A 15176-nucleotide genomic window follows, 5' to 3' on the forward strand; every position below is an offset into this window, starting at 1 on the left:
CATACCTGACATGTTTTTTTCTGGGGCAGTTTATACACACTGGCAGATGCCGGTTAAATAAAAGCAGATGGTGCAACATAGCTAATCAGCTAAATAAGCTCCCCCTATTTTCAACTCTCCAGCTCATCTCCATTGGTTCATGTTTCACCAAAGATGAACATGACAGTGAAGTTTTGCTGGACTTTCACAAAATGTTAAAGTGGAGGCGGAATTACCTCTTTTTTTTGGTTCAGACAAAGTTGGATGTTTTTTTCCAATGGTCCTGTTACTGTAGATAATTAGACCCTGTTGTGAACAGGTTTTCAGTGAACCTACATTCTCAGGAAGTAGTCCCAATGAAAACAGTGGGGTCTGAATTTTTCTAGAAAAACTTGGTCTTTTTTATATGCTGTGAAGTTTTTTTTGAGAGCTGTGAGCACCATATAAAAACTAGTTACCTCATTGTATTGGGGTGATAGCAGAAATTTTAGAAATTGACATTTCAGAACTCTGAGAAAATAAAACCTAATTTATCTCCTTGGGAAATGGAGGCAAGACATGTTTTCTTTTGTAATTTGGTGAAAAAAGCCTTTAAAAGGTGAAAAAAATCCCTCAGTCCAGGTCTGTGTTTTTCTAGCCTCAGATGTTACTGTTTGACATTTTGGTTGTAAACCCTGATGTGACCCTGCGTGCTGCTGCTGCTGCTGCTCCAACAAAAATGGCACAGTTAATTGGTAAAATCCTGACTCAGCACCTTGACCTATTTATGAGTCTGGTATCTGACTGGGAGAGCAGGCTGCTAATCAAGCCAGTAACGCTCTGATTGACTGTCTCTGTAGAGTAAAAGCGTTGGGGGAGTCTGTGTGTCACAGCAGGATAGGTTATCAATTGTACTGGACTGTGTGTACCTTCTGCTGTCTGTCTCTCACTTGTATGACAGACAGACTGTTCAAAACATTCATTAACATATAACGGAGTAATGATTGTCAGTGGCATGTTATCCTTAAGTAAGCCTGTGAGGGTACAGTCAGTGTTAAATCTGCCAGGCCACTTTTTATTGCCAGGTTTGAAGTCAAAACATTAGTTCTACCATGCTTATGTCTGCAGACCAGTGGTGCAGACACACACACAAACACACACATTTACAGTCTCGCACTCTCTTTACTTTAGACACAGTTTAACCAAACCAGCCAAAATTTGACAGAGCAGTTTTAAGTTATGTGGTTTAATCGAACAATCCTCTTCTGGTCATTTAACCGCAAACATTCCCAGAACTATTAACAAGAATATGACCCCAGTGTCCTTGAGAGAAGCTACGGTCCTGCTGATATTTCTTTGTACCTTCAGAGCTTATTTTAGTGTGAGATACTGTAGTGACGGTCCAGTTTAGGGCACAGCCCCCCTCTCTTCTGCTTCTTACACTGATCATACAAAAACATACATTGGGGCGAGAGCATAAAGAACAACATCCGGTGTCACAGTTGGACTTAGAGCGTGCAAAGTCAGGCTCCGTTTGCCCGCTCCGGACAGGCCTGGGCCACGTTTGCCTCCCCCTAGGCTAAGACAGGCTAAATGTTTATAGTGGACTAATGAGTTCCTGTCAGGAGGCTGCACACGGCCTCAAGAGATTGCCGGCCGACCGTGACAGGGGTGCCGTGAAAAGCAAGAGAAGCGGAGGGGAAAAACTACAGAGGGAATGTTTTGCTGTCCTCACAGAGGGCTCTGAGCTTTGCTGAAGTTTCACATTTGTTGCTGGGTCCAGGTTTTAGTTTAGTTTTTATTTGCCAAGGTCTGTGGGGGAATAATTGGTTTTAATACCATGTTGATTAAACTTAACCTGAAGGAGACATCATTTGTTTCTTTTGACTTTCCCTGTGGAGCTTAACCAGAAAAAGTAATGGCTTGATTGAAGTAAAAAGAAGTAGGCTAGCCTTCATATTGTTGCTATCTGTGCTCTGGTTCAGGTTAGTGGAGGTTTGCATTTTTTGTCTGTGTTTTATCTTTGTTACAGGTAGCAGCAGTGTACAGGGACCCCAGCGTAGGAAACCTCATCAACATCATGATTGTCAGGCTAGTCGTCGTTCACAATGAACAGGTGAGTGCGGGGTCTTGAATGCTACCTGTATCCAGGTCTCCAATATGGCTGACGTCAGTGCAGGTGTCCCTGGCCTGGCCTTTTCTCTCTGGGGCCTTTTTCAAAGGACACTGCCTGCCTTGTCAGTTTCAAGTCTCAAGAGAGGTCTCCTTGGAAAACAAACGATACTATAGTGAGGCAGCTAGCCACCTGCAAATGAGAGGTGGCTGAAGAGGCTCACTGTAGTTCGGTCACTGTAACTGAATCTTAAATAGTTAAAATAAAGGGAACCAAAGTTGTTTGGAAAGCTGGAGGGAGGCTCCTTATCTTTGCCCTAATCTATGTAATTTTTGCCAAAGACAATGAAGAAAGTAAGTTCAGGGTCATGATTGGTATTAACAATGGACAAAAATCTGAGAATAAAGCCAATATGGTCCCTGATATAGTGAATGTTTACGCTAGAATAAAAATAGCTTGCAGATTGTGCATCAGTTTTGCACCAATTTCACCATGCAAAGGTATTCAGGAAGCTGCTTTCTTAAACAATTAACTTTATTAAAGAAAATTTAACATAAGACACATTATACATACAGTATTTATGTACATTGTCAACCAATTCTAGAAATGAAAACTGAGGAAATAAAGAATACATTTAAGAATAAAAAATGTGGGATATCCCTATTGGGTACATGACATTTTAAGATGTACTTACTCCAACCTCCACTTACAACATTACAGTATATATACCCAGTCTCTTGGTCACGTCTGAAATGGTGTTTCATCCAAAACAGGAAGGGCCAACAGTGAGTTTCAATGCTGCCACGACGCTTCACAACTTCTGTGTCTGGCAGCAGGGCCAAAACATCCAGGATGACGGCCACCCCTCCCACCATGACACAGCACTCCTCATCACCAGGTACACACTCATCTCTCACTTTAAAGCAAAGCCAAGTTGCTCCAGAAAAGTGAAAAAGGGGCTAACAGCACTGTGTGTGTTTTCTTTCAGAGAGGACATCTGCCGTGCAAAAGATAAATGTGACACGTTAGGTAAACTTTTTCCTTTCTCTTTGTAAAAATATCTCCACCTCAAGTCCTTTTCGATTAACTTTCCACTCTGGTAACCACAGCTCATACACTGTGGAGTAATGAGTTTATGGCAAGCTGTCAGCTAATAATATTATAGTGACAGAACAGAGTGGTAGAAATGGGAGGAGGGAGGGAGTCGGTGGCGGTGCTAATCTCTCTTATGGAACAGAAGTTTTGATGGTTTAATCGCCTTTAACACTCAAGAGGCAGTTTTTTTTTTCTTCAAATAGCTGTGTGTCTTTGTTTTCATGTGCATCTGTGTGTTTTTCTGCATGTGTACGTGACCCTGTAGGGCTCGCAGAGCTGGGGACCATGTGTGACCCGTACCGGAGCTGCTCCATCAGTGAGGAAAATGGAATTAGTGCCTCCTTCACCATCGCTCATGAGCTGGGCCATGTGTAAGTTACAGTTCCCTCCCACCTCCACACACACACACACACACACACACACTATACACACACACCCTATCTCACCCCTCACAGCCAGCTTTGACCAACAAAAGCCCTCTTATCAAGAGACGTAGGGCGCTGCAGACACAGGTGCAAAACATAATAAACTTGACTTTTAATAACATGCCAGCCTATAATACCTTACTATACAGCTCAAGAAGTTAACCCTGTATGTGTCAGAGCTTTGTCTTGAGAGGATGACGAGCTCAGAAAAATATTAGTGTGCATATGTTGTAAAATATGAGGTTTTTCTGTTCCCTCAATACAGAAAATACATCCATAGATTTCTTGAAAGTGGCACACAGAACTTTATCAGACAGTGCAAGGCTAAATATTTGTTTTATTATTCAGGGGCGTGCTTGGTCCCAGCCTCTTTTTCTCATATCAGTCCCAAAAACTGATAAAACAAAAGTCTGAAGATGTCACAGTGCCATCATATGAAACTTGTGTTACATAACTCATAACTTGTGCGTTCGTGAGTAATGGCAATGTTATCACAACGTGTCTGTCTGCGGGAGAATGTTTTCACAACATGCAAATATTGCCACTTGTGTGAAGTGAAAAATGATGTAAGTATAATCTGTATCCAAATGACCAAGTCAAAACACAGGACTTTATCTCTTATAAGGGAGATGTTTATTCCAAACATCCATCAGACAAAATCATCATCAATCACAAATGTCTGCCTCTCTCTTACAAGCCAGTTCTGTTAATTGAAATGTGATTCAAATTGGGAAACACTGTTAGCTAGGAAAGCATGATACATATAGGGCTGATACACTATTGACTGATAATGGAAAATGTATATTATTATGTATTAGGTATGGGATATATGACGATATAAAATGTCAATCACATTTATAGTTTCTATTGCAACACTGAAAGACCAGTAGTCAACTGCAATATGCCAATATTAACATAATTTGGACAATGCTTTAAGTTCTAAATAGTCAGTACTTAGGTATTTAATTCAAACAGGAGTATACAAAAATAAGCTGAATGCCAAAATGATTGATTTCATTGACTTGAGAAGCACAACATCTATACACTCTGGTATGCACATTGAAACTTTGTAATCCATCAATAAAGACATATTGAGTATACATTGACATGTCTGATATGACACATTACGTGAAAACTTTTCATTTCAATTCTTCAGGCAAAAGGTTAAGTCGTCATTTTTGCTCACTACATGTTCACTTTTCAAACCCTCAGGTGTGCATAAATTACTGGTTATGATCTTCTTTTTTAAATACGAAAATGTGAAATCATCTGTGATGGTATCATATTTATTGGTTTTCTGCATCGGCTGAAAAAGATTCATGTTGTGCATTCCTACTATTTAACTCAGATATGAAGATAAACACACCACTTCCTATTTCACATGAACATCTTTTCCACCTCAGAGAGGGCTTTTTTTTCTCCTGCCCACCTCCCTCGCAGAGTATACAAGTGAAAGTGAGTGAGAGATTTTCTTTCCGGTCTGCCTCTCCATTTACGTAGGCTAGCAAAAAGGACCAGTGTCGTGTGAGCCATTGGTTAAGAATGAAAGATATTCTTCTGCCTCCTCTGTACCCGCTCACACATTCTTCCAGTGAGAGATCGGACCAGAGCCGCCAGATGGACGAGTCTACGGGCCCCCTCTTCCCCTCGCATCTCGTGTGGATCTGTTTATGCTAAAGTTCAAGCAGCTGGAGGCCCAGTTGGCTCTGTCTCTTGGCGTGGTTAATCGCTGCGTTCACAGGCGTGAGCTCTCTGGAGTGTTTAGCGCTCTGGGAAAGCCAGTGTCAGGTAGTGGGAGCCACTCAACAGCATTGCAGATTAAAGAAAGATTTAGACTAATGGATAGGAGGCCTTTCTCAGATGACTGCAAGGACGTGTGATTACTAATAGCCATTATGGGGATTTTAGGAAAGGCTGTGTCACTTGAGAGGAGTTCAAGGGGTGCCACATATAATCAAGCTCGTCACTGGATGATGCCGAGGCTTTAAATGTCTTAGATCAAAAATAAATCTTCCTGACATTTAGATATGACATCAGACTCTACAGCTTTATTCTTGAAATATGAAAGGCTACACCACGAAACTCTACCGTCATTATCCTCATCAAACATAACCTCAGCAATTACTGCAATTGTCAAAGATGGTTTGTTTTGTGGAGGAGTTAATTTGGAGGAGCTAAAATGTGTAATCCACTGACAAGGTAGCAATCCATTATTCCCTCGGGTGTCACTGAGACTCTGATAAAAGCTGTTCCCGCAGACTGCACTGTTTGCTCTGACGCATACTATGCACACCCAGTCTGCAGGAATTCAGGTCGTCATTTCTCCAGCAGTATGTCTTACTCTCGCAGTTATTTATGGGCATTTCAGCACAGAAATCTGTTTTTGTCTTGCTGAAAATCAAGTTGGATGACAGCATGGCATGAAGGATGTGCTGTGCGCGGAGTACAAAGCAGCTTGTTTTGTTGAGTGCTTTGACTACAAGTGAGTGGACTCTAACTAATCACATTTTGGTCTGGATGCTTATAATTAAGTGCTGGGGTTGGTACCCGCCCACTGGAATGGACTCATATGTCCCTTGAGGTTACCAAGCCAGGAGAGCCACAAAAGTTCCTGATTTACAACCCAATTAGACTAAAATGCTCTCATCTCAGGATTTCAAGCCAGTATCCTCAGTTGTGCCCTTCAGATCTTTGTCATCTTAATCATCAGAATGTGTTAGGAGTACAAATTGTTCTGAGCTTGTCACAAATCATTATCCTGATAATAAAGTCTACATGGTCAAGGCAGGGTCTCAAGCTATTTGACAGTTCGGCCCAAAATCAAATTTGTATTTTTTTCTTCTTATTTGTAAGAGGAGTTGAAACAAAATGGCTCAGCTTGTGGTGCACAAAATGACAGAAAAATACATTTAAAAACCTTAACAGCAATGTCTCTTTCCATGAAATCCTGACCCGGTTACTCAAGATAAACCACAGAACTTGTTGTGAGCAGTTTCATACAGGAACTATACTAGAAAGAAAATAGCTTCAATATATTTGAAAGTCATCTCAATGGCAACACTCAACAACTCACACCAAAACAGTCTAGACTGATAAATAGCACTACAATTAAGATATATATTTTTTGTTTTTTAATTTGGGGGGGAACAGTCCCTTTAAATTTGCACCTGTGAAGGTGACAAAAAATACTTAGTTAATTGTGCAAAGAGCATTTGAGCCAGTTCTGATGTTGTCAGCATTAGCCAACAGCTTTGAGTTTGTGTGTGCAGAGCTCATTACTGTGCCAGAGGCTTAATTATTCCCTGGGTGTTTGCCTTCAGGCCCTCAGCCCCTGTAGGGTGGGCCTCATGCCAGCCATGCTAGGTCTTGTTTGTGTGGTGGTATGGATCGACCCCTTAGCCATGGTCCTGAGCCCAGCACTGGCCCACATCCTGTTGTAAACATCTCAGACATCATACAGCTGCATGGGTTCCTGTGTGTATATATACAAGTGCACGCTTGTGTGCATGCACTACATGTATTTATGGGTATACGCCAAACCGCAGCACAAAACAGGACATCCGTATGCTACGCTATTCTGGAGATATTCAGGAAAACTGGCTTTATGAGACTGCCAACTGCAGACAGCTTGGAAGAATAAATTAATCTGCAGATGTCATGCTGTGCACTTCACTATATACAGCTGTTTGTCTGTGAAGACTCTAATTGTAATGTCTTTTATGACTGATGCTGAAACAATTAGTAGATTAACAGAAAATCAACAAGCGACTATTTTTAAGCTTTTAAGTCATTTATAAAGCAAAAATATCAAGCTTCTCAATGTGGAGATTTACGGCAGTTCTCTGTTTTACAACAGTGCTAATGAAATATCTTTCAGTTCTGGACTGTTGGTCAGACAAAACAAAGAATTTAAAGATGCCACCGTGTGCTCTGGGAACTTGTGATGGACATTTTTCCACAATTTTCTGACACTTAAAAGATGAAAAGCATAATGGCTGGATGAATGGATGATAATGAAAATAATCAGTAGTTACACTGGAGAAACATACATGTGTGTGTTGATGTGTTACTGCCCTTACCTTTCCCTCTGCATTAAGCCCTTTGAGAATGTGAGATGGTGACCTTTGACCTCTCAGGGTTGAGCTAGAGGTGGTTGTCACTGGCACGTTGGCCCTGATGGTGGAGCGGATAGATGCTGACAGATGAAAAGTTATGATTTGTATTAAATGTCGCACCACCTACTGGCCGTTTTGATTTTTTAATCCCTTTCTGGGATTTTCCTCCACTGTATTAACTGCTGAGTGGAGAGTAAGGTGCAAAGTGTGTGGTATTACTCATAGATGTGTCTGTGTGCATCTGTGTGTGGCGGCCCACAGGGATGGCGTGGGGGTGATCCCCTGTTAGAAATGGCTGAATGTAAATCCTGTGACATTTATCCTCCTTGCTACAACTGAGCCATTAAGCAGCTGATAATCACTTTGTGTGTGTTCCTTATATCCCTCTCTCCATCTCTAACCCTCCTTTTCTTCTCCAGGTTCAACATGCCTCACGATGACAACCCAAAGTGTCGGGAGGCGGGCATGAAGCACCAGTATCATGTCATGGCTCCCACTCTCAACTATGACACCAACCCCTGGTCGTGGTCCAAGTGCAGCCGCAAGTACATCACAGAGTTTCTAGAGTAGGTGCCAACTCTTCTCAGTTGGAAACTGACAAAATACAACAAATGGGCTCTTCCGTTGGAAGAAAGTGATGTCTTTTCATTTCCTTTTCCAACCTCATATTATCACATCCACATTTTTAGAGCGCCATTAACTTTTACTTGTTGTGACGTGGCCGGCTAAACAAAACTGCATCTCGCAGTGCTCTGTAGACAGGTCAGCGCAATGTAAACTGTGCAGACTTGTTATTGCCTGGTGTTGAAAGAGTATTTCCTGTTTGAATCTGGGGGTCTTCCTCGGCTGACCTGAGCGATGGATCTTCTGCAGCCCCTCAGCTGTCTCCCCACTCAGACAGAGCCCTGCTCTCAAGATGCTGGGCAAACAGTAATCTAGTCTCTAGCCTGCTTTCCCCACTAAAACCTGTAACACGGGGCAACGGCTCATTCAGCAACTCCTAAAGCGCACCGTGGTCGCTGATCCTGGTGAAAGGCTTCCCTTTAAGATGGGAAATGTCAGTTATAATTATATCTTCCCTGGACATGACCCTTTAATCTTTGCCTCCTTTCCTCTGTTAATTGTGGAGGCCTTCACAAAGGACAGCCTTGTTGACCAGATGCATCTCGAGAGCGCAGTGTTAGGCGACGCCTCGTATGGAGTTTTAAGGTTGTGCTTCACATAGTTTCCAGCCAGCGATGACCTCAACACAGAGTGGTCGGAACATTTAGCTGAAGATGAGGAGAATCTCCATGAATCTCTTTATTATTAGGTCTTGGGTTTGTGTGTGACTGATTTCTGCACAAAAACCAGGAGTGTGCTGTCACCATTGGCGACAGAGCCTTCTCCACTGCTGCCCCAACCCTCTGGAACTCCCTCCCTATTCACATCCGCAATTCCGACTCCTTCAAAAATCAACTCAAAACCCACCTTTTCAAAATAGCTTACAAGACCTGAACTCAAATCTCTCATCTCTTCTCTGTTTAGTTCTTTTTTTCTTCTGCATTTTGTGTTTGTGTGTGTCTAATTCCTGTTATGTTAAGCGACTTTGAGTACCTTTAAAAGCGCTATAAAAATTGAATGTATTATCATTATTATTATTAATAAATATGAAACACATTTTTCGATAAACTTGATAAACTGGCAACCTGTCCAGGGTGTACCCCGCCTCTCGCCAAATGTCAGCTGGGATCAGCTCCAGCCCCCCGCAACCCAAGTGCGGATGATCGGTTACGGCTAATGAATGAATGAATTACATCATATGGGTCATATAACAAACAATGCAGGTATGAAGAGAGTATTTCAGTGTGGGAGCCACAGCGGTGGGAAAGGCCCTTGAAAGTGTCGTCCAAGTGCTTTTGAAATCCGTCTCCAGCCAACAATGAGGAGCATTGATTCCAACTACCACTTCTACAGTACCGCTCCTGCTCAGTAGGCTGACCTGGTCAAGTACGTCAGTGTTTTGACTGCCCATTCTCCCCAGAGAGCAAATTCAATCCGCACCACTCTATTACCAGTTTAAAAAACGAAAGGCCGTGCCACCTCTCAAACATCCCTTTTTTCAAAAGGCAAAGGATTCCCCTCCTTCTCCTTATCTTACTGTTGCTGTAATAATGTGCACTGAACCCCCACACCTGAGAGCTGATGAAAAGCGTCTCGCTGTTGTGCAGTGTTATTATGTGTCAACCGCAACATAAAGCAACCATTCATTCCCTCAATGGCACTGTGCCGTTTGATTTAAGCCTTAAAATCCAAATATAAAAGTAAAATGCAAATCGGTGACTGTTGCCACCCACTAATTGTTGTGTTCACCGGGTGTTGAAACCACATAATCATTAGTAGTGGGCAAGCCTATCATTTTCCATTACACACCTCAAAAATTAGCTTAACCACTCTAGCAGCAGCCACTCTTAAACTCCCATGTGAAATCATTTTTACATTTTTTTCCCAGTCCGTGATTTTCTTAATAAAATCAAGATGGATCTTTATTTACGGTATATTCCTCCAAATTCAACTAAACCTCCGTCATTATTTTGTTCTATATCTCCTTGTACAATAATCAGGACATGCTGTCAGAGACCAAACTCTGACATGACAGCATTGCTGCAGTTTACTTGGCACTGTTTGATCAAACACTGTACATTGATGCTCTGTGTCATTTGCTCTGCAAAAAAGCATCAATCTGACATCTGAGTAGACTTATTGCGCTGTTTGCGGAGGGAAATCCAGTGTGGTGTACATGGAAACTATTATTGTTTAGTCTCCTATGACAAGCACACAACAGCCAACTATAAGTCATCTTATAAATAAACTCACTTTCAAGTTTCCCAATGGCTGCCAGGTGTGGAATCTCCTCTGGTGCCAGAGAGGAATTGCCTCGCTGTCTCGAATCCGCACAGCTGATATAGTTGGGGTTTTTTTACAGAAAAAAGAAAGGGAAAAAAGTAGACGTTTCATTTAAAAAATGACCACACTGACCCCTTCTCCTTCTGTCTGTCCGTCTCGGTCTTAATAATCATTCCATTAGGTTCCAGGACACTGATTAGACAGATGACCAACTGCTGAAAGACGCTGTAATATGCGACTGTCTGTATGATTCCGTGACAGGCTGCTCTATAGTTTTCATTCACAGAATCCTCCAGCGTTGGTTTATTCTCATGCAATCATGCCCCTGCCACCCAGCGCTCTTTGCTGCAGTTTCTGACATTATAGCTGGAAATGAAAGGGGAAAGAAACAAAGTGACGGTAACCCTGGATAATCCTGTGTAATTATTGGCCTGTCACATCAGCTGGTGCTGTATGGAGCAGGTGTTTGAGCAGCTCAATCCCGGATTAAATTTGTCAGAGCGGTGCAGACATGTTGTGTAATTACACATCTATACATGTCTCATCCACCAGTTTCCTTTCTCAAAAGTAAACAAAAAAAGAAGAGGTCCTTTGAGGATCGGCTCGCTCTGCTAACATGTTTGACTTGTGCCTATTCACAACCGTAAAGGCTGAAGATTTGATATGCAGGCTGTCGGTGCATACATTCAGTCCAGCTGTGCTTTTGTTGTCTCTGTTACTGTGTCGTAGCTCAGGGTGTGGCTGATATACAGCACAATCTGTCATTATGCTGCAATGCTGGCGCTGGCACTGATTTATGTAACGTAATCAGGGTGCTTTATGATTCCAAATTCTCTTGTTTTCCTTCAGCACAGATAAATACACCTCAGATGAAAATGTGGTCAGCATGCAGATCCTTTTCAGTCTGTATCAAAATGCTGTTTTATTCAGTCTCTGGCGCCTGACTCCAGTTTCACAGTGACAGCATTTACTAACAGGCCATTGAGGTGAAGTGGTATCAGTCTCTCTATAAGGTAACTTTACAGACCACCCACAGGGGAAAACATATCGGAGGGTGATCACAGACAATGACATAGAAATGTTTACTTTAAAACGAGATGACACGTCTTGATACTTTTTGGGGTCAGAATATACGGGATTATCCTGAAAATGTTCTTCTTGTGCAAGTTTGCTTTGTGCATGTGTACATTTGTGTGTTTGTGTGCTTCCCCTTTCATCGACTGTACATACATTCTTTTTTTTTCATACATTTTTTTTTTTTTTTTTAGTACCGGCTATGGAGAGTGTCTCCTTGATGAACCTACAGGCAGGACATATGAGCTCCCCACCCTCCTCCCTGGTCAAATCTACAATGCCAACAGACAGTGTGAACTGATGTTTGGACCCGGTTCCCAAATTTGCCCTTACATGGTAAGTTGGCCCACTATCAAAGCAAGTAAAACCACGCTGAAAAAGTGAAGAATTAAGACTTAAGGTGGAAGTAGATCTGATGTGGTTGTCGTCCGCTCAGACGTACAGAAGAACGTTGTTTTTATGAACCATGAGCAAAGCATTTATCCATAAAGGCCAGCGAATATGAATCCACAGTCAGTTAATTGCATTTAGTTTTTACGACTCTTCATTGTAATATACAGTAGAATAAATTAAATCTAAATTCCCATGTGGACTGTATAGCACACATTACAGCAAAATTCAAAGAGACAGATCATTTCAGCCTTTTGTTGCATGCACAGCCACAAATTAAAACCTAATGCTGGGACATTAAAATGCAACATGCACATGCCTGAAAAGCAATGAAGCATAAAAGAAAGTGTCAGTTCCCCGGCTACCACGACTAAAATATTGCTTAAAGAAACCAACAACCATATTTCAATCTGCAGCCACACTATCTTCTTCAAAGAGGGAAAGCAATATGGGTGGAAACAGCAGTTAAATTCCACTTAAGTCAAAAGTCATTGAATAAATGAAACATTTCTAGCCATAAGTGTATTTTGCATGTGTTGGAAGCTTGTGTTCTCACGTTATAGACGAGCTCTTTTCAGCCAAAGTGATTAATTGAGTGCTTTTTTTTTTTGTTTTTACCACAGAAACAGTGCAAGAGGCTGTGGTGTACCAGTGCAGAGGGGGATCATAAAGGATGTCGCACACAGCACATGCCACTGGCTGATGGGACTGACTGTGGGCATGGAATGGTAAGTGGATCCACATGTGGATCTGTGTTGCCTTATGAACAGATCATAGTTTGATTTCTTATACTAAAACTTTTTTTTAATTGACATGCAGATCTTGTAGTAAGTAGAACGACACTTCAGTCGATGTTAAAGGCCTTGCAGTTTGGGGGTTGTCGGCGTAAGTCTCAATCACTGAATATTATACAACATATAAAATGACTCTAATGTCTCCTTGCCTCATACCAAAATGTTTTCTTCGTCGCTTCGTGTGGTGACATGAAATGCATCTGTATCTCAAAAGAATAGCCTTTTGCTTTTTTTTATGGGGTAGTCGGCCATTGGATTGACACACTAAATTATCCTGATGCAGTGGGGCCCACCCATCCAGTTTTTGAAGTGAAAAGAACTTGAATTGTTTGCAGCTACCATGAAACCAGACTGAGTTAGCTTTAAACTCAAATGGGTTGGATTTAAATATTTGTTTCAGATCACTGAAATGCAACGCAGAATGCATGTTCAATGTACCCCAATCAGCATAGTTGTTAAAGCTGGCCTCATGGCATTTTAGACAAAATACATTACTGACACAAGCCAAACCTCCCATGCAGCGCTGCTTTGAATCCTGATGCCTTTCCCTTCTAGTTCACTTCCTCTACCCAGAAAAAGGAATAATTTATCATGCATTACTCTCCTGTCTGCATTCTGGTTGCAGAAACCCATGTAAATGTGGTCAGGTGATGGCCCTAGTTAGAAACTTGAAGCTTTACCCTCAGTGTTGTTACGGGGCCCCAACCCCCATTAGCCTTCATGTTCTCCTCGCTCTGGGATGCTATGCTAATTAGGGCTGAGACGGCGGGTCAGTCGCTGAGGATACATGGAAAGAAGGGCTGCAGGGGAGGGGGGCAGAAAGAGAAAGAGAGAAAGAGGAAAGAAAAGAGAGACAGAGGGGGCGAAAAAGAGGGAGAGAGAGTCTTGAGAGGGAAAGGTGAAGACGTGGGCCCTTTGAAAGAGGATGCCACCCGCCGTTCACAGTTGAGTCACCTTGTTGTGAACCCATGACCCTAAAACCTCTTTAAAAGGCGGGTGAGTGGGTCAGTGGTCAGGCCGTAACAGAGCCCGGGCTGAGGCCAGCCAGCGTTCTCACAAAAGACCTCACATCAGTGATTCTGCAGCGCAGGAGGCGGGAGGAGAGGAGGGAGGAGGAGGTACAGGGGGATGAGGATGTGGTGGGCTGGTGTTTAGCATTCGGAACATGCATGAGGGAAAGAGAGAAGGAGGGTTCTCTTCTCTCCTTAACCTTCTGCCCTCCAGGAGCCTTTTGCAGTGTGGGCCCATGTAAGTCTTATATCCCTTATATCCTTTCATCTGGCTCCATCGCCCTCCTCTCCATGTTAGGTCCTGGATCAGCCCTGTCTAGTGAGGAGAGGTTAACAGGGGATAGCTAACATCTTAATCCAACTACAACAACCAGACTAAACCATAACGGTCCTGGGATCGCAGCTCCCATACTGCTCTCAGCCCATATACGTGGGAGAAACAGTTGAGGAGACATGGTGTTGGTTTAATCACACTAAGTGGTTTGCTTTAATAAGCTACAAACTCTTAACATTATTTAAGCTGACTAAGCTAGTTTACAATAGATGCCTGGCCTTTATTGGAACCCTGTATACATTGATTGGGTAATTTGCAGGTCCAAAGTAGTCTGACTCTCGAAGGCAGACTGTTGCTGTAAGCCTGGCACTGGTCACATCTCTCTCATGCTATTGTCCTCCCCTTATGCAATCTTTGCTTTAAGTTTTGCATGGGCATTGTTGGTGAATACGGGCTTTTTGTCTCCCAAGAGAATTGTGTTTGGCTTAAAGAAATACAAGCAAGCCGGAGCCCTATAACAGAATTTTAACAAGAGCAGCCAGCAAGAATTAGTAAAGAACCAGGTGAAATTTGTTTGAAAAGTGCAAATTATATCCATTTGTAATCAGGATCCGTAGCCATGTAAATGCATATGATACTTTTATATTAAGCTGCATTTTATCATAGCCATCTAAATGTCTGTTGATTCCCAAATCACATTGAAAAATTAAGGAATTACCCAAGTGTTGTTATCATCCTTTGGACAGCATGATTTTTATGGCAATCCATCCAATAATTGTTGAAATATATTTCCAAAAGTGGCATTCTCAAAGTAGCACAAGATAAAATATCAGGGGATCAAAGCTATTATGATTCATCCTCTGAGGAATATGAATTTATTTGCAAAATTTCATGTCTGTTCACCTAAAAGTTGTTGAGATATTTCAGTTATGGGAGAACTGACTTACTGAAAAAGACTTTCAAATGTATTGTCATACTGTATTCCCAACAGTTACAGAGCTTGTTTCATATGTCCATATAAAAAGAAATAAAGTAAAAAATG

The 15176-nt window shown here is 42.0% G+C and overlaps 1 protein-coding gene across 1 annotated transcript in view; it reads left to right on the forward strand.

Annotated features, from left to right (window-relative positions):
• LOC131972702 (A disintegrin and metalloproteinase with thrombospondin motifs 20) overlaps positions 1–15176 on the forward strand; it is an 88947-nt gene that overhangs the window by 17168 nt on the left and 56603 nt on the right. The window contains 7 exon segments of the mRNA XM_059334375.1: positions 1991–2074; positions 2845–2969; positions 3060–3100; positions 3432–3537; positions 8126–8272; positions 11861–12002; positions 12680–12784. Coding sequence (XP_059190358.1) covers positions 1991–2074; positions 2845–2969; positions 3060–3100; positions 3432–3537; positions 8126–8272; positions 11861–12002; positions 12680–12784 — 750 coding nt within the window.

The sequence above is a fragment of the Centropristis striata genome, chromosome 6 (assembly GCF_030273125.1).
Source record: "Centropristis striata isolate RG_2023a ecotype Rhode Island chromosome 6, C.striata_1.0, whole genome shotgun sequence".
Lineage (NCBI taxonomy): Eukaryota > Metazoa > Chordata > Actinopteri > Perciformes > Serranidae > Centropristis > Centropristis striata.